General features: G+C 42.0%; 1 protein-coding gene across 2 annotated transcripts in view; it reads right to left on the bottom strand.

Annotated features, from left to right (window-relative positions):
• Nucleotides 1–19,792, bottom strand: part of DAPP1 (dual adaptor of phosphotyrosine and 3-phosphoinositides 1) — a 43,243-nt gene that overhangs the window by 5,829 nt on the left and 17,622 nt on the right. For both annotated transcript variants that reach the window (XM_073001875.2, XM_073001876.2), the window contains exons 3-9: nucleotides 14,772–14,894; nucleotides 13,869–14,002; nucleotides 7,301–7,431; nucleotides 6,037–6,084; nucleotides 5,121–5,183; nucleotides 4,845–4,930; nucleotides 3,419–3,506 (exon numbers count right to left, since the gene is read on the bottom strand). In XM_073001875.2, coding sequence (XP_072857976.1) covers nucleotides 3,419–3,506; nucleotides 4,845–4,930; nucleotides 5,121–5,183; nucleotides 6,037–6,084; nucleotides 7,301–7,431; nucleotides 13,869–14,002; nucleotides 14,772–14,894 — 673 coding nt within the window. The remainder of the gene's footprint in view (nucleotides 1–3,418; nucleotides 3,507–4,844; nucleotides 4,931–5,120; nucleotides 5,184–6,036; nucleotides 6,085–7,300; nucleotides 7,432–13,868; nucleotides 14,003–14,771; nucleotides 14,895–19,792) is intronic.

Raw genomic sequence — 19,792 nt, 5'->3', positions numbered from 1 at the left:
CAAGGGTCAATTCCAACTCCATACTGATGCAGGAATCTTACAGCTCTTCCATGATAGTTCATTCCACTATCCAATTATTTAGTGATTAGAACAAAGAGAGGTTTTTTTCCTAGTATGACTGGTCAAACACACCTTGTTCTTCTGTGGCATGATCTGTCCCCTGAACCTATTTTCTATTTGGAGTTTTTTTTTTCCCATACTCTCCTACAGACATCCCAATCCTTGATATCCTTCAGATCTTCAGGACTCCAATGGACTACAGTTCCTATCATCCTTTACAACTGGTCATGATGTCTGGATTGAGGATATTTTTGGATTTCACATAAGCATCAGGTTGGCCACTGTAACAATGCTGAGCTAGATGGACTCTTACTCTGATTCCGAGGGACTCTTTCCAAAAACTCTGGTGAGCACCCAGAGGCATACATCTGTTTTTGCTAGAATTAATCCACATAACCTTTTATGATTTAGGTTTACTCTTGAAAAACAGCCACACTGTGTACTGTAACAATGCTGAGCTAGATGGACTCTTACTCTGATTCCGAGGGACTCTTTCAAAAAACTCTGGTGAGCACCCAGAGGCATACATCTGTTTTTGCTAGAATTAATCCACATAATCTTTTATGATTTAGGTTTACTCTTGAAAAACAGCCACACTGTGTTGCCACAGCAGAGCTGTGGTGCTCTGCACTTCATCCAAGTCGTCCTCACCACCTTCATCCTTTTAGCCTCAAAGTGTTGTAGGACTATCTCATAAATCTCAACAAACATAGTACAGTAGGACTCCATATCATAGTACAGGAGGACTCTGGGGTATTGGTTTTAACACACCCACCTCAAGGATGCCAAAAACTGCAGATACTGTAATACAGGGGTGTCAAACACAAGGCCCGCGGGCCAAATCCGGCCCGCCAGACCTCGTCTGATGGCCCGCGGAGCCATCAGACGAGGAATCTAGCGCCTTCCCTCTGTTGGGTCTTCCACCGTCACGTGACGCTCGGTGTCCCTCCATTGTGAGTGCGCGCGTGCCTCCCCGCGCGCGGCCTCTTGTCTGTGGCCCGCGTGCCTCCGCGCCTGCGCTTGGGTCCCAACCACCACCCCCACCTTTTTTTTTTAGTGGTAGCCTCGCCTTTCCCTCCTTCGCCTTCTTTTACGGCTATTTGAACCGCCGCACTTCTGCCATCTTCCTTCAGCCCTCAGCCCGCCCACCCGCCCAACGGCTTCGCGAGAGGGAAAAAAGGGCGAAGAAGAGGAAGGAAGCCAAGGAACAAACGGACGAGCCCGAAAGGCGATGAGAGGCACGACCCTCTTTAATCACCTCACCGCCTTAAGAGGGTCGGGGAGGGAAGAAGAAGAAAAAAAGGGGGGAAAGAAAGGAAAGCACCACAGCGCACGTGTGTGTGTGTGAGGAAAAGCGCAAGAGGCCCCCTCGGAAAGGTAACGGAGGAGGGAGAGGGAGGGAAGGAAGGAAGGAAGAAGGGCGGGATGAAAAGAGAAAAGAGGGGCTCTGAGGGAGGCATCGGTGTGTGTGTGTGAGGGGAAAGAATGAGGAGGGAAAAAGGCTCCGGCGCGGGCTAGGCCGCGGGAGGCGGATTCCCCTCATGGAAGAGAGAGAGAGAGAGAGGAGGGGAAAGAATTCCCAGAGAGAAGGAAGAGAAGGAGGAGGCCTGGCCTTGGAGTTCGGGGGAAGAAGAGAGAGAAGGGAATGGGGAGAGAGAAAGAAGGCCCACAGAGCGGCCGCCGCCTTCCACGCGCCGGGCTCGGTGGGGGGGAGGAGGAAGGGGAGGCCGCGGCGGTTGGGAGGCGGTTTGCGCCGCCGGAGCCCCCACGGGGAGAGAGGGAGGGAGGGAGGGAGCCATTTGGGGGGGAGTCAGTGTGAACCTCGTGTGGGGAAGGCGGGAAGGGGACGGGGGGGCGCGCCCGGGCCTTGGGGCTGCGTCGTCCAAGTGGGGTGTGTGTATGTTGGGGGGGAGGGAAAGAAGCACTTTCCCTTGTTTTCTTCGCCCACCCGCCCATCCCTCCGACCGGCCTGCCCGGATTCGGCTGGGCTGTGGACGGAGGTTGGTTTTAAAATAAAATATCGGGGGTTTGGGGGGGTTTTTTGGGCGAGGAAGGATGGACGAGAGAGGCCTTTCCTGCTCTGAATCGAAGCCTCTTCCTCGATTTCGCGGGTAAATAAATGTAGTTTAGGTTTGGGTGGTTTATAAGAGGGGTTTGTAGGGAAATACACAATCCAAACGTTTCGTGCCTGTACTGTATGTGTGGATACATCTATACAGATGCTTGTGTGTAGATGAGGCGATGGATACCTTTTTATGTTATGAATGGCTCAGCATAATTGGGAAGGGAAAAAAGCGGCTGGCTGGAGGGAACCCAGAAGGGAGGGAAAAAATCACGTACTGTATATTATTCGTACTGAAGATCTAGTGTTAAATAATACATGTTAAGAGTACCAGCCTCGCACACACAGCAAGGACCTACAGATACAACCGGCCCTTTGATGGGGACCAAACTGCTGATGCAGCCCCCGATGAATTTGAGTTTGACACCCCTGCTGTAATAGGTGAACCCAATACATAGCAAACTATCTGGCATCACCTAGTGGCCAGTTCTGGGAATTACATCATGGAAATAATTTTTTTTCTTTTAATATTTTTAATGTTTTCAGAATCTGGATAAATGAAACTGCAGATACCAATCCTATGGATATGGGTGTCCTTCTGTATTAAGAAACTATGGCCAATGGCAGCCTGGTAAGCACAACCCCCAGAGCTTTCTCTACCCTCGCAACCCTAGTCCTGCCCTGCTCAGGGCAAATGCATCAGTGTATTTTCTTCCAGTGTGAAGAAATGACAAATAGGAACAGAAATCACATTTGTTCAGAGGACATCAATGCATGACCCTCCAATCCAGATGCTGTTGGATTGCAACTACCATAGTTCCTCACTACACACTATGCTGGTTAGGGTTGATGCAACTATAATTCAAATGAATCCAGAGTACCACATAGTCCCCACTCTTGCACCATGCACTAGTGATTACAGCATTAATGTGGGCTTTTGGAAATCCAAACAAAAGGAGTTGTTTTACGTATAGTGGACTGCAGCACGGGTTCACCCAATTCGGTATTATTTGCACGGACTGGCAGCAGCCCTCCAGGGCTTCAAATAAGAATTTTCCCTGTACTAGTTAGAGATATCAAATATTGAAAGACTGAAGTTGGTATGTATTCTACCATTAAGCTACCAACCTTCCATGCTTGTTTTTCAAAGATTCATTGTTCCTTTTTAAAACGGGAGGTTTCTGCCTTACTTCTTTATCAGCATAAAATGCAGTCTGTCATCATAAAGAAAGTAAGGGGACTACACACAAAAAATTAAGAAAGAGTAATGTAACGCTGAGAAATAGACACTCTTACCAGCTTCCACTGCAATATCTTGATCCATTCATCAGCTTCTACTCCAGTCTTTGCATAGAGATAATATGTCCTCAGTGGGAAAACTAAACTGTTAAAAAAGATTATAAAAAATAGTGTCACCGATACAAACAAGAATAGTTGCTGACGACAGCTATGTGCAACTTAACCACACATAAAGTAAAGCTAAATGAGCAGCTATTTGGAGAAAAGAAAATCTATCTCGTTTTCTTTCCAGATAGGAATTTCTAAGTAGCTAACATGCTTTTTTTCTTTAAAAATTATCAAAACAATGCAGCATAACACAGAAATGTGCCTATGATTTTAAAAAAAGAAGCAAGCTTAATGAATCTTTCACTAATACACAATCATCAGAAAAGGTCAGATAGGGGTCCTGAAAATGAGAACTAGAGATATTAAAAGTGTATCCGTTTTTATCTGTAATGTATTAGAGGGTATTCAATAATTTTAAAGTAGGTAGTCCAAGTAGGTAGTCTGAAGCAGTAGATGAGATACATCTGAAGGAGCTGGACTACAGGCTACAAAAACATATACCAAGTAAAACTTGTTATTAAAGATACATAAGAGATCTTAAAGGGACCTGATAAAAAGCCATTTCAGGCCATCTCCTCTGAATTATTGTTGATTATTTTGGTTATTTTAAAGTTTTTTAAATTATGAGTTCAATGGTTTTATAATTTAACTTGTTTTTAGTTTAGTTTCTGTTTTAAGTCTGTTTTTTAACCTGTTTTTACTTGTGTAGATCTGTTAGCTATGTAGGGTATTATTTTTTAGTGGAAAGAAAAGGAAGAAATGGAATAAATGAACAACTGAACAAACAGCCAAGGTCTACTTATGAAAAGCATAACAAGCATGTCACTCAAACTTTGTACATTGATCAGCTTTTTCCAACCGGATGTCCTATAGGTGTGTTGGAGTACAACTCACATCACTCTTGGCCAGCATGCGTAACACATGTGCAGGGCACCAGATTGCGGAATACTTACACAGAAAAAAAGGTTAGAACTAAGATGGATGTGGCTATGAGGTAACACAGTGGTCCCCAACTTCGGACCTCCAGATGTTCTTGGACTTCAACTCCCAGAAATCCTGGCCATCAGAGGTAGTGGTGAAGGCTTCTAGGAGTTGTAGTCCAAGAACATCTGGAGGCCCAAGGTTGGGGACCACTGAGGTAACAGCTGTCTTATGTAGAGTGGTTGGGAAAAGGGGGAAGGTTTATCTCTGTGGACTTCAGGAGAGAGAGTGGATTATGGGGCTAGGACGGTGCCATGAAAAAGCTAGCCATCGAACAGAATGCCTTTTGAGGAGGAAAAAAGTAACCAGTTTGTTGTCTTAATACATGATAGTTCAGAAGTATTCACATTTCTTCCAAACAGACATCTGAAGTTATATTTGAGTCTCAACTTACCAAAAACAGTTTACTTTATCCTGTGAATAGTCAAACTGGACTGCTGAGCATTCTGTCAAGTCAAGTGCTCTGATTGGCTCTGTGGACTTGAAAACAAATATATTTTTGAAACAGCAATTCTTTTTTTTTTTTAATGAGCAGAACTGCCCACACACCCACCCGCATGAAATAATAAATCAGAGGAATAATCACTGGATTCAATGTGTCAGCAAGTTTGTTATTTGGTGAGCTGTACTTTCACCTTCGTACATCTCAGAGTTTTGTTTGCCAACTCACCGTCTGGTCTTTATAATATTTCAGCTCATTCCTATGCAGTGTAAACCACCTAGTTTTCCAGTTCTGAAAGAACAAATAAAAGGAGATTTGAGGACGATAAAGGACTTAGAAATCAAAAGAGCATCACAGGCATCGATGGAATTCTTTGCTCAATTTTGGATGATGTGCATGACTTCATTTTACTGTGTGTGTGTTTACTCCCAAAATTGGGGGTGGGGCAGATTTTTCATTAGCAGCAATCTACTGATGATGATGAATGACATTATTCTCATTGCACAAGCAGAGCTGTACAACAAGATATTGGCCTCTAATAAAATAATGAATTATTTGTTCCTTTTCTAGGACATCTCGAATCAGTAGCCCGTGAGAGCTATTTCACCCGGCCATGTGAGAGGGTCTTCACCAAAATCTTTTGCACATGAACTGCAGTACAGTATTTTAGATTATATCTTCCCCTCTCTCTGCTTACACATAATATGTATAAATATCTAGGGCTGCTTTTAAGCATGTGTTTTTATATTCTGCCTTTATTTATTTATTTATTTATTTATTTATTTATTTATTTATTTATTTATTTATTTATTTATTTATTTATTTGATTTTTTTTACCCCGCCTCTCTAGACCATGTCTACTCGGGGCAGCTTACAAAATAAAACAGAACAATATAAAAATATATAAAATCATAAAATTACAATTACAATTTCAATTTAAAACAATTAATTTAAAGAGAGGATACCAAGATGGAATAGCAAAGACAAGAAAAAAGGAGAAAAACTTAATTGACTGGAGGGGAGGCCTGCTTGAATAACCAAGTTTTTAACTGGCTTTTAAAAACACCCAGCGAGGGTGCCAGCTGAATTTCTGTTGGGAGGGCGTAAAAGGAAGGTATACAAAAAAGCCTTGGGTGTTTCTTACCTTAACTATTCGGCCTTGTTTTGTTAAGTAGCCTTCTTTTGTGCCTAACTGTAATGAAAGATGTGACAGTCAACCATGAGTGAGGAAAGAATGGAGCAGGAGTTTGGGGAAGAGAAAAAGGCAAAGTTTCCAGAATTGCTAGTTTTTTTAAATATCAGAACCATCCATTCACATTCTCTTTTATAACTGGGTCTTAGATCTACAGAACAGGAAGGGACCCTATAGATCATTCAGTCCAGCCCCATCAAGGAGGCATAGTGGGGAATTGAACTCCCAACTTGACCACTAACCACAATCCATCAGTAAGCCACAACAAGGGTAGGTTCATTGAATCAGTGGAGATTTGGTGAGTCAATACTTACATACATTCCACTGATTCAATGGGCCTAAATCTTGCTACTGGATTTCAGCCACTGAGTTCTCTGCTAAGCCTATGAGTCCTATGTTCATCTGAGTTAAACACACAAGGTAATGTTATTCACATTTATGACAAAGAACATCCCTTTCTGTCACAGGTTAAATATATTATACTCTGTGATGTAACTGCTGTCCAAAGATATGATAAGTCCATTTTTAAACAGGCCACAAATGAATGGAACACTGTCTGGTTTTACACAATGTGTCCACTGTGCATTGTACATGTCCAGTAATGTGGCAATAACTGCTGAAACAGCCATGCTGGCCAACAACTTTACATATGTGAAATGACCACAGACCACTAAAGACACAGGCATGCACAAAGTTTTTTTTCAAAGTCTCTTTGGGAATAACAACAGTTATACTGTAAAGAAAACAGCTCCTACAAAGGGAACAATGTTTTCTGATTCTTCTATTAGGATTGGATTCAAAATCTGCTCCCCGGGCTTGCTCTGTGTATCGAAAGCATTTGATCCAACTGGTAGAAAACCAGTATTTGGTTGTCCTTTCCCACTGCAATTCCCTGTACACTCGACATCTGTTTGAGATAATCTGGTGTTATCAAAATGCAATTTCTGAGAAGAGGCTTCTGACCACAATTTTGAAATGTCTGTGACACTTTTCCTCTAAGCTTTCACGCCAGCTGTAATTAAATTTCCACAGAAAGATATGAAAAGTAGAAGAGTGGAGATTGATTTTTTTTGGACTACACTGTAGGGGGCTACACCCAGGGGAAGGAGATTCCTGAAGTTGTGCTACAAAATCACAAATCTACACATCTCTAATAAAAACCTCCCTTGGCCCCAACCAGCATTTCTTCCAGCTCGCCAACAGAATATTAACTTACCGAGGGTGCACTAGGGACAAGATCAAGTTCTGTTCTCCCTGTCTGCATTGCTGTATGAACCCGAACAGACTCATAAATGGAAGGTTCTTCTACTTTCCTGGGATAGGGGCACTTCAGGACAATCAGGGTACCTAAATGAAAAGAAATGCTGAGTAATTCACAGCCATTCCCCTGCCAAAGTGGAAAGCACATAAAAAGCAAAGCGTTGATGAGCTGGAAAGATGCAATAGAATTGCTCCACTCGAAAGACCTAAGTGGATCATTTAGCTTAGCCCCTGCCTTTGAGACTAGACATTTATGGATGTATCAGCCAATCCCAAAGGGCAAATCAGAAGTCCAACTGCTTGTTTTGTCTTTTCACTACCTCCCAGAAAAGTAAGTCTCAAAATCCTGGGATTCGCTGTCAGTCTGTTCTTACTCTAGGTAGGCTGTTGTACAAAATGGTGGGGAAATGTCTCATCTCATCATTTCTGGACAAGCCGCCCACTATCTGGGCCATGGGCCACCATTACCTGGCTCAATTCTGAGCTCATCTCTCACTTACCCATAAAGTTCCATTTCAAACTCCAATTCAGTACTACTAATTCAGGGGTGGGCAATTTATTTCTATAAGGGGGCCACATGAAAATTCTGAACTGTGTTTGGGGGCTGAACCAACTTTACTTAAAAATAAAATGAAACAGTGATGTTATTATTGTTTTTATTTTGAACTTGTTAATCTTCACAAATACTAAAGAGGGTTTTTTTTTTGCAGTATGTTAAAGATAAGCAACTGATCAACTTTAGACAAAAAGCTATAAATGGTTTTGATGTACAAAGCTGTCCACGGGCTGGACAGGAGTGGCTTGTGCGCCATATGTGGCCCTCAGGCTGCACTTTGCCCAGGTCTGTACTAATTAAAATATATATATCAAGAATCCCTCTTATGCATGTGTCATACCTTTACAGCACTACTTAACAGATGCAATGCATTTTCACTTTTTCTCTTGAAACTTTTCAGATTCATTTTTGAGTTTCCTGAGCAGTTTGTTGCATCAACGATGACAGCTCTTAAATTAGCTTGTCAGTTCCCCAATAAGAGTTTTCAAAGTAATAAGCATTTGATCAAATTCTCCCCAAATCACTGAGTGCTTTTACTCGACCAGCAGTACACATGTAATTCCAAGTTAAATGAACGTCAAAAAGCAGCAATAGTGAATTCCCAAGCCTTCCAGAGCACATTTTTGAGACACACAAGGGCTGCAGGCGCAAGAGGGACATTGCACCCTCCTAATTCTGCTGGGTTCTACTGGCTTGCCAAAAAGCTAGTGGATCTCCTCCCTTTTTTCACAATCGGCAACCTGCGTGTTTGCTTGTCCCTCACACTGGCTCAGACAAATAAATAAATACCTGTGCACAGCAATTTCCCCATCGTCAAAGACGCACATGTCTGTGTTTAAGGAGATAACTGAGGAGGCACAGCTACTAGGCTCCTTCTGCACATGTGGGGCTCTACACATTTTCGAGCATGACTGAAAAAGACTGTGGAGTCACAGTCGTTTTACTATATTATGATTAGAGGGAGTGAACTGCAGCCTGCTTCTGCTTAATGCTAGTCAGTAAAAGTGTTGGGGGTTTCTATTAAGATAACAGAGTTATTACACTACCTCCATTAATCCAGTTATTAATCCCTCGGGCTTTGTAGTTTTGGGAGCCACCTGCGTTTGAAATCAGCAATAATTTATCTCCGGTGTCAGCCTGGGTTTCCTGTGTATGGCTTCATTTAGAAAACGAACTGGAAGGGCACGAGTTCATCAGTATTGTAAGGTTTTGACACTTATTTTCCAGCTGGTGGTACTGTCCGTTTTAGGGAGATGAAAGGAGTTTCACGGAGCTAGCAGAATCTGATTAGGGAGCTGGGAAGCTACAAGGCGAGTCTATCATTCATCACTGCAGATCAGATTCACTGATCTCACATGGTGCCAACTCCTTAACTGTTAATGGATGTAACAGATGGCAGGAAAGGTGGTAGGGAAGAGGGGCTGGGACTGAACTACTGGAGTGCAAACAATTGAAGTATCAAAAATTAACTACTAGTAAGCTGTTATGTTTCAAACTTTAAATAATGCACATTTATGATGCAAACTATGCAGAAATATTTCCTCTTTGTTTCCCATTAAAAGACACTAGGGTTGCACAAGACCAAGAAGATCTCCATAGAGCTTGACAAAACACAATTCAGCTGGATTCTAGTTTGAGAAGTAGAGGACATTATTTTACTTTATCTTGCACGTTTCATCCATGGAGCTCAAGGGCATCCGGCTGATCTCCTATCCAGATGAAGACCAGAACTGGAACTGAGGAGGCATCAGCAGAAAGGTTGATGCCTCTTGGGCTTCTAGCCGTATCTGTGGTCTACTTGATTTTACTTTTGGAAACAATACTTGCTGGAAGCATTGAGAAGGAGATTTATACTTTTATCATACAATTATTTTTCCCCTCCATTAAGGAGGGAAGCAACAACAACAAAAATAAACTACATAAAATTGGGATCTCTGGTGTCACACTGTGCTTATGATTTCCATAGGGTAAGTCCATGAATCTGTTGCAGCAGCAGCAGCGAGTCTTGTGAAACCTTAATGACTAACAAGTTTATCACACCAAAAGCCATTATCAACTAGAGTCCACTTCATCAGATAGTACTCTCAAAAATAGGAGAGGAAAAAGAATGGGATGAAGAGTGGGGAGGAGGCAGGCCATCTGCCTCTGTTGACCTGTAACTCTCCTATTATTGGCCATCCCTTACTTAGCAAATGAACCCTCAGTTAAATTTAACCGAATCCACAAATCCATGAATCAGCCTTTGGATTTAGGAGGGGCAGGGGGTGTGGGCAGCGTGAAGAATAGCATGGGCATGTGAAGACTTGATTCAATAAAGAAGGGACCCTTTAACCAAGGCTACATGGGCAATATTGCTGAAATCTGTCCAGAAGTGTGGAGCACTCAGAAGGTCTAGACCAGTGGTTCCCAACTTTGAGTAATCCAGGTGTTCTTCATCATCATCATCTTAGAACTGCAGAGCTGGAAGAAACACATCCGGTCCAGCCCTTGTCAAGGATGCATAGGGAGGAGCTAAACTCCCAACCTTTGGCTCTGCAGCCAGAGACCTGCACCACTGAGTCCTGGACTGCAACTCTCAGAAGCCTTCGCCACTAGCTGTGCTAGCTGGGGTTTCTGGGAATTGCAGTCCAAGAACACTCGGGTCATCCAAGGCTGGGAACCACTGGTCTAGACCAGTGGTTCTTAACCTTGGCTTACTCAGGTCTTTTTGAACTGCATTTCCCAGAAACCCCAGCCAGCACAGCTGGTGGTGAAGGCTTCTGGGAGTTGCAGTTCAAAAACACCCGAGTAACCCAAGGTTAAGAACCACTAGTCTAACTCAGTGGTTCTTAACCTTTGTTACTCAGGTGTTTTTGAACTGCAACTCCCAGAAACCTCAGCCAGCAGAGCTGATGGTGAAGGCTTCTGGAGTTGCAGTCCAAAACCATCTGAGTAACAAAGGGTAAGAACCAGTGGTCTAGACCACACTCTCTCAGGACAGCCAGGTTGTCAAGCATTTTTAAATTATACCCTCATTAATCTTATTTGTCACATAATAAGTTAGTTCTTCTTTTTCTTCTTCTGAACCAGACTTGTCTATCAAAGAGATCCGGGGCATCTCTTGTGTGAAATAACAAACCTATTTAGGAGCCGCTTAACAACAGAGCTCAAGTTTCAGGCCAGTAAGTCAGCTGGGGCCACATCAATGCAGATTTAACACTCATGTCAGGAAATAGAAATGACACGTCAAAGAGATTAAACCATTTCTGGCCTGGCCAGCAGTCGTTTAAAAAAAACTGTGTACCAGTGCCCATTGCATTTCTTTCTTCTAAGTTCTTTCCTTTACTAATCTTTGATGGTCTATTCAAATTTAACAGTTCTTAACTGCAGAAAAATAATCATTTATTCAAAATGCATGATGCTAATAAGATCAAATTAAACTAGCTACTGCGATCAAGACTCTGATGTTTTTTCAAGCAACATAGTGCTAAATCTGAAGGTTCTCATGGAAAAGAACTTCTTCTACTCATGTAAGGACTTGGCCGACTAGAGGAAGGGGCCATTTGGATTTATTTATTAATGACACGGAGACCTTCCTCATCTGAATTTAGGGCAACATGTACAGCTCTCCTTTATATTCAAAGCAACCTTGTGAGATAGGTTTGACTAAGATGAAGCAAATGGCTCAAAATCACTTGTGAATTTCATACCAGGCAAAAATGAATGAATTTTTTTAAAAAAATCAAGAATGACAAAAAACATTTTTAAAAATGAAAAAGCTCTCTTGCTCCTTCTACAGCCCCCTCCTTTAAAAAAATTTTTTTTGAAACCTGGCAAAAGCATTTCCACAGAGCAGTCGGATGAGTAGTCAAAAAAATTGTACTCAACCAGTTAAGTCTCTGGCTCTCCACACATTTTATTTATTGATAAAACATATAACCTTACTAATAGAGTTTACAGTGGGGTCTTGACTTGAGAACTTAATCCGTATTGGAAGGCGGTTCTCAAGTCAAAAATTTCTCAGGTCAAATCTGCATTTCCCATAGGAATGCATTGAAAACCGTTTGATCCGTATCTGCTCTTTTCCGTCCATAGAAACTAATGGGAAGCTGCTATTCTGCCTTCGACCATTAGAGGGGGATATTCTGTTTCTTTTTTTCTTAGGTCAAGAAAGGTTCAGGGAAGGCAGGGAAAAGACAGTCCAGGCAGTACAGTACCATGCAGTCTGAAGACTGTCTCCCAATCCACTCTCTAAACGCTGGGAGGAGTGAGGAAGCAGACAGGCACCCTTTTCACTGGCCAACAGTTAACTGAAAGTTCATATTTTGCACTTTCCCTGCCTCCCACATGGTTTTTTTTCAGTTCTTAACTCAAATCTAAGTATGTAAGTCAAGTCAATATTTTCCTATGAGAGTGGTTCTTAAGTCAAAATGTTCTTAACTCAAGCCGTTCTTAAGTCAAGACCCCACTGTGTTAGTCTTCAAAAGGGGATATGAGAAGAAAGATCCAAACCAGTTCCTAGAAGCCTGGACAGGGAGAGACTTTTATAAGAACTTTGCTTCTTAGCAAGTGACTACACTAGTATTTGCCACTATTTGTGCTGTGTATCTCATTTGTGTTTTTAAAATATTTTTCGTATATTTTAGCTCTATAGTGCTAAACTGATGCAGCAATAATTCAAGTGCTTCCAACTGTCTTGTCAATTCAGCAATATTTCACTTGCTAAACTTTTTTTTAGAAGAAGGAGGAACTAGCATGCTGGTGAAAGGGTGGGTAAGAGGGCTGTGATAACGGCACAGAAGATTGAGGCATAAAGAGATTATAGTGGACCCTCGACTTATGGAATTAATCCGTTTTGGAACGGTGGCTGCAGGTCTAAAAGTCTGTAGTTCGAGGCTCCATTGACCTACAATGCATTGAAAACCGATTAATCCGTAACTGGCCGTTTTTGTTCCATTTTGTTTTGTTTTTTCTGGTCTGTAAGTCGATTCTCCGGCTGCAAGTCAAATCTAAATTTTATGGCCACAGAAGTCTGTAACTCAAAAAGTCTGTAAGCGGAGCCATCTGTAAGTCGAGGGTCCACTGTATGTGATGTGTGAATACTTGAAATGCACCTTTCCAGGATAATTAAATATTTCTATGTGAACCATGACATGTCAATTTAAATGCCACAGAAACTTTACACCAAGTGTCCAATTATAGTCACACCCTTAATACAACTTGTCAAGGTTTTCCTGTCAAGAGGTTCACTGTTTTAAAGGGACTTTTACTTGTTTGGCTTTCATCTCCATTCTTCCTTTATTATAGTGAAACCAACTGATTGTCTGGTTCTTGAGTGGAGTGCTTCCCACAGAGCCTAACACCCTCCCTTTTATTTGACTTCCTTTTGTTAGCAGGAGGTCTTTATCTGGAGTTCAAAACGGTGCTTTGCAAAACAAAGGATGTCTTCTAATGCGTAGATAGTACGGTATAGTGGATATAGTATCAGATTAGGACTCAGGAGACTTAGATTCAAATGTCCACTTGACCATGAAAACTCTCTGGTGGCACCGGTGAAAAATAAAAACTCTTCTCAGATATCTTACATAACCTGAATAAACTATTAGGGTTTCCATAAATGAGATATAATTGGACAGCATATAATGACCACAAAACCTGTGGCAACTTATTCTAGATTCCCCACCTGCAACCGGAATGTTAACTGTGCTAGAATATTTACTACTATACAGTGAACAGTACGCTTAGTAATATGCTACTACTGCAATGCTGGAACTACAAAAATGAAACAAAATAAATCATGAGGAACTACAGTGATAGAACCCGAGGCAGCCGATTGGTAAAAAGTCATGGAAAGGACAGGATTAGCAATAATGGGAGTTACATTAGAGCATGTGATAATTTCTATCAAACAAACAAACAAAAAACCCCACACACCCTAATAGAAACTAATAATAACAAGCTAAAAATAATAAAACCAAACACAATTCACCTGTCTCACTGCCAATTAAAGGCTGGTTTGCAAAATGCATGATCAAGTCTTTCAAGCTTGCAAATTCATTGAAGCCAAACTTGTACGAAGAGCCAGTGTACTCTATATGAAAATGTTTCACAGAATCTTTTGCTCTGAAATAAAAATAATGAAACTGTTATAGTGCAGAATGATGTACATTCTACTCACCCTTGTTACATTTTATGAAGATGTCAATAAGCCTGAGGAACCACTGGAGAATTCTAGACATAATCACCCATTTTCTATATGTTTAATTTGCTCCTGTTTTATCATTAAACTCTGTAATATATGGGCCCTTCCTCTGTTCTTTCTTCTATCCATTACCAAAGTTTATTATTTGCTATAAGCTTTACTCTTAGCATATCTATTTTCATTTTATTTTTCTGCACTCACTCTGTTCCCGCATCGTTGAGTCAATTGACTTGGATAGCTTGGCCTACACTTCAGAATTAGAATGCAAAATAAATTGCTGAAAGACTGAGCATAAGTATAGGAATGAGTTAATAGTGCAGCTGCAGTCTTCATGAATGCTACAGTTGTGTTCTGAAAATTATAGGTCATATATTTCCATGAGAACTGCCACAGGATTGCTTCTTTAAAACAGGTAAATGTACCAAGAAAACTGAGATGATGACAAATTCCCATTTCCTCCTCTATAGTTAAAGAGGGGAAGCAAGCTCTGAGCAGAAAACAGGTTTGGAAGGGGACAAAGAGACAGACAGCAGGGTTACATGAGGAACTATAACCATCACGGTAAAGACCCTGTCCTTTTACCTAGCAACTGTGCATGTGATAGCAATGGGACAGACAACAGGGCACAGGCCTTGATCTCAAAACTCAGGTTCCCATGCAATTATAAGAACAATACTTTTAGCACCATACCTGACTGAGAGAGAAAAAAGAGAGTTTTTGACATTGCTTTTCCTCAGGAGGTAGCTTCCATCTTTGCCATTGGAAAGAAGAAGAGCTTCTGCTGCATGACGAGTAAGACCATCATGGTACCACCTACCAAGACATAAAAATTCAAGATCTATTAAATGCCACACTGTGAATCTTAAGCTACAGGACAAACAACCCTTTGCCAGCTAAATGTACAAGAAACCACACTACAGAAAATGACTCTGTAACATGTGTGTCAAGCACCACCCGATATATGCTCCAGTACTGAATTCAGGGAAAGGCCATTCAGATGATCTAGATGGAAGGTTAGGGTTGGTGGAGCACAACTAAACAGATGAAATAAAAAAAATACAAAACTCATATTCGCCAGTAACACTGGTAAGACTGTCAGCACTGTATTGAGGTTTGCTGTTGATTTGCTCATTTTTAAGTAGACAAAAACAGAGAGCTCAAGCATCCACTAACCCTAAATCGTGTGTTGGCTGCAACTGTGATTACATTCCAAGTTAGGCAAATTTATGACCAAACATATCATATGATATACTGTATGACAGAGATAAATCATACATACAAATTGTATATCGAATTGAGCCACCAGTTCATCAACAGAATACAGCTCATAAATTCAAAAAAAATGAAAGGTGGTTGAAGTAACACTGCTTGACTAAGTGTCGTGAATCACTCCCATCAATGTCTGGTCTGATGGTCAAGAGAGATCCAAAGTTTCACAAAAAAGTCCACAAACAATAGCATTGGAAAAACAACAGCGACTCCCTGCACTGACTTAGCACAGAAGCCAAACCTATATGGGGCCATGGTGATTAGTCATCACTTCCAGCTCTACTCCTTGGCTGATTCCCTTCAAGACTTACAGCTGGGTCTCAGCTAAGACCTCAACTCAACCACCAGACGAAGGTACCATTTGTCCTGGGCTTGAGATCTTATCCACCCTCTCAATGTTTATTTTATGGCAGCATAGAATATATAGTAGCAGTAGAAATGTTAACTTGCTGGGAATCTTAACTTTGAGAAGAAGGAAAAATGAAAGAAAGTTTCTAGTTCTTATTGTGGCTGATTTGCATATGGTTTTGTTATCTCCTGAAATCACAGAAGCCAGAGAGATGAAGAAATAGGATTTCTAATAATCAGGAGTAAGAGACGCTGTATCCTTACTTTACTCCTGCCCCACGACTAGAAAAAAAAATAGATGTAAAGAAATTTCAGAACACCGTATGCGAAATAAGAAAACTATGCAAAGTGGCTCAATTTGGATAAAACGGTACATATTAGGCTGATTTCAAACCTTCATGAAGTAGAATGGGGAATACTTGATGGCAGGGTTGGTTAGTTTGTGACAGATCCAGGCAAACTTGACCATGCCTCTTTTCCATTATGAGCTGAATGGAATGATGTGCAAGGGATGATGTTACATGTGTCTCTCTCCCTGTGAATGCTTGCCTGCCCGCCCATCTGCCTGCCCACTTGCCTGTGTGCATATATGAATAGCTACTTCTGCTCCTGGTTCTGGCTCTCTTTCCTGACTCTGTCTGCCACTGACTGCAGGGTCCTCTGAGGTTACTAGCTGCCAGTGCTTTTCATAACACCCCAAATTATCAGTCTGAAGCAGCTCACTGATTCTGCGTAATGGCAGAATGTACGTGCCCCTTTGTAAACCAATCTATGTACCCCTTTGTAAACCAATGGTTTCAACTGTACAAAATATTTTCAAACCATCTCAATGACTTTCTAAATCAGTACTTCCTGAAGTATTCTCTTCAGGAAGCCTTCTTACTGCACTATACTTCCTCTTTTGGAGAACATACCATATGTATGTGTGTGTGTGTGTGTTTAGTCGTTTAGTCGTGTCCGACTCTTCGTGACCCCATGGACCAGAGCACGCCAGGCCTTTCTGTCTTCTACTGCCTCCCGGAGTTGTGTCAGGTTCATGTTGGATGCTTCGATGACACTGTCCAGCCATCTCATCCTCTGTCGTCCCCTTCTCCTCTTGCCATCACACCTTCCTAACATCAAGGTTTTTTCCAAGGACTCTTTTCTTCTCATGAGATGGCCAAAGTACTGGAGCCTCAGCTTCAGGATCTGTCCTTCCAGTGAGCACTCAGGGTTGATTTCCTTTAGAACTGATAGGTTTGTTCTCCTTGCAGTCCAGGGGATTCTCAAGAGCCTCCTCCAGCACCACAATTCAAAGGCATCAATTCTTCGGCGGTCTGCTTTCTTTATGGTCCAGCTCTCACTTCCATACATCACGACAGGAAAAACCATAGCTTTGACTATTCGGACTTTTGTCGGCAAGGTGATGTCTCTGCTTTTCAAGATGCTGTCAAGATTTGTCATCGCTTTCCTCCCAAGAAGAAGGCGTATGTATATACATATACATAAATTAAAAGTAAAAAAAGAAAGTAAAAACCAGGATGAAGCCAACATTAATAGTAATTTAGTCATCTCTTTTCCTGGTGAAAAATGACAGTCTCTTCTCCAACTAAACATCTTACATGTATTCATTTATTATGTTCACCTGGAGTAAGTTGCGCATTTCTCAGCAACTCTGTAGAAATACTATTGTGCCACAGCTGTTTTCAAGTTTCAAGAGTCTCCTTCCCCATCTATCTAACTCATTCAAAGGGATAATGCAACCTGCAAGCTGTTCAGTTAAAAAAAAAGACCATGCATCAATTTATCAAAAGTATACCTGAAATTCAAAATAAAATGTGACATGTTAAAGAGAGAAAATAGAGCCAGAACTGATCAGTTATCTTGGGTCATCTGGAAAGACATATTACCCAAGGTCAGCATTCTTCCCAGTACAGATCAGCCATTAAAGGCATTCAACAATATAGTGTTTAATTACAGTTGGCATCACTAAACCTGCTAATCATTGCTCCCAACATACAAGCAAAGCCGTGACCCAAAAATAGTGCAAGGATCTTTGTTGCTACTGTAGGAAGAGAAACAGCAACATTCTTTTATCAAGACATTTCTGATATCACATTACTTAATTTGTTGAGGACAACAGAATAATGATGAATACGGTGCCAGATTCATATGAAAAATGCAAGGAGAGCTGTACAAAACCATCTCAGAAACCACTGCTCTGAGCAACTGAGGCTTCCCATCAGCCCGTATTTGAAGCAACAGGTGGAACCAGCTGGCAAGGTTCAGCTTTTCTAATCCAACTGGCCCCAAGCCTGTCCAGATGCTGTGGTTTACTTAGTGGAAATACACATCTGTTGCTGAAGACATCCAGGATGAAACACTAAGCTCTTCTGGGTGGTGAGATAATCACTGTTTCCCAGTACAGGCAAACCGATAAATCATATTGCTAAGAATCTCTGACTCTCTTGTCCCATGAAATTCATTTATCACCTACATTTTCTCACAAGGGCAATGCTTGTGTAAGTGCCACAGAAACATCCTGTCTTGTGTGTCTCATAACACTATAAGCCCCATCACCTACCTCCTCTCCTCTTTCCCCCCATGTGCACACACTCTTTCAGACCAGTGTTGGAGTACACACACATACAATTTTACAACAACAAAACATCTCACCCAGAAACATCCCAGCAACAAGATCAGCTTGGACACTTTTTCACTGTGTGGAGACAGCAATGTCCCTTGATTTGGTTAGTAGTGATAAGACCTGGATCCAGTTGTAGTCTGAATTGGAGGATAGCCACTGAATCAATCTGATTTATATAAGTACAGACTCATCACTCAGTAGCTAGTGAACCTGGACAAGACGGATGTTCTGAGGGTGGGTGGCCCTGTGGATGGTGGCTTGGGAAACCCCCTCATGTTTGGGGGGGTGGCCCTGGCCGCGAAGAGTGGGGTCCACAGCCTAGGGGTACACCTGGACCCGACGCTCACCATGGAAACACAGGTGGCATCAGTAGTCCGCACCGCCTTTTTCCACCTTTGGCGTATTGCCCGGCTGCAACCTTACCTAGACATGGGGGCGCTCACTACCTTAGTACATGTGCTCGTAATCTCTAGATTAGATTACTGTAACGTGCTCTGCGTGGGGCTTCCTTTGAAGCTGATGCGGAAACTTCAGGTGGTGCAGAATGCGGCGGCCAGACTCCTTACTGGAGTGAGAAAATACCAACATATCTCTCCTACTCTGGCCATGCTGCACTGGCTGCCCATCCGTTTCCGCATTGACTTCAAAGTGTTAATGCTTACATAATAAGGCCCTAAATGGTTTAGGACCTTGATACTTGGCGGAACACTTACTCCCAACTAGTTCTACCCGTATCACTCGCATGAGCCAGGAGGTGAGGCTGAGAAGCCTAACGCCGAGGGAGGCCCAGAAGGAAAGGACACGAAACCGGGCCTTCTCGGCGGTGGCTCCTTGCCTCTGGAATAACCTTCCTCCGGTTATTCGTGCAGCCCCTACGCTGGGCACTTTTAAGAGTCAACTAAAAACACGGTTGTATGTTCAGGCCTTCCCTCCTGTCAATATTTAATTCTTTATTTTTTCTTTCATTTATTATTTGTTTTATTATTGTATGTGTTATGGACTGTTTGTAAAATTCTTATGTTTTATCGTATACACCTTATTGGAAGCTGCCCAGAGTGGTCGACCAGACCAGATGGGCGGGATATAAATCAAATAAATAAATAAATAGCTGATCCAATGGAACTATTCCAGCTAGAGTGAAGAACTGGATTTAAACTGATAGCACTTGCCCTTTCCAGTGAATCTGCTTACTAAACATACGGAAACCCCACAACTTCTGCGAAAGGTTGAAAGGGACTCTATGCAGCTACAGCTGTACTCAAGCTGGTTCTTTCCAGATAATGGGGAACCCTGCACCAACCCTATCCCACACCTTCTAATAGGTAACTGATCTCCCAGTCCAAGTTGGGGAACCCAGGAAGTTCTAGATGCACATTGTTTGGCCCAATATATGAGGCTCTGAACAGCCATACAGACCACAGTTTCCCTGCAGGGAAAAAACACAAACGAAAACAGGGTGGGGTAGGAG

Source organism: Pogona vitticeps, chromosome 5 (genome assembly GCF_051106095.1).
Source record: "Pogona vitticeps strain Pit_001003342236 chromosome 5, PviZW2.1, whole genome shotgun sequence".
NCBI classification, from domain to species: domain Eukaryota; kingdom Metazoa; phylum Chordata; class Lepidosauria; order Squamata; family Agamidae; genus Pogona; species Pogona vitticeps.
Note: the sequence above shows the minus strand (reverse complement) of the source record. Positions and strands in the feature narration are given on the sequence as shown.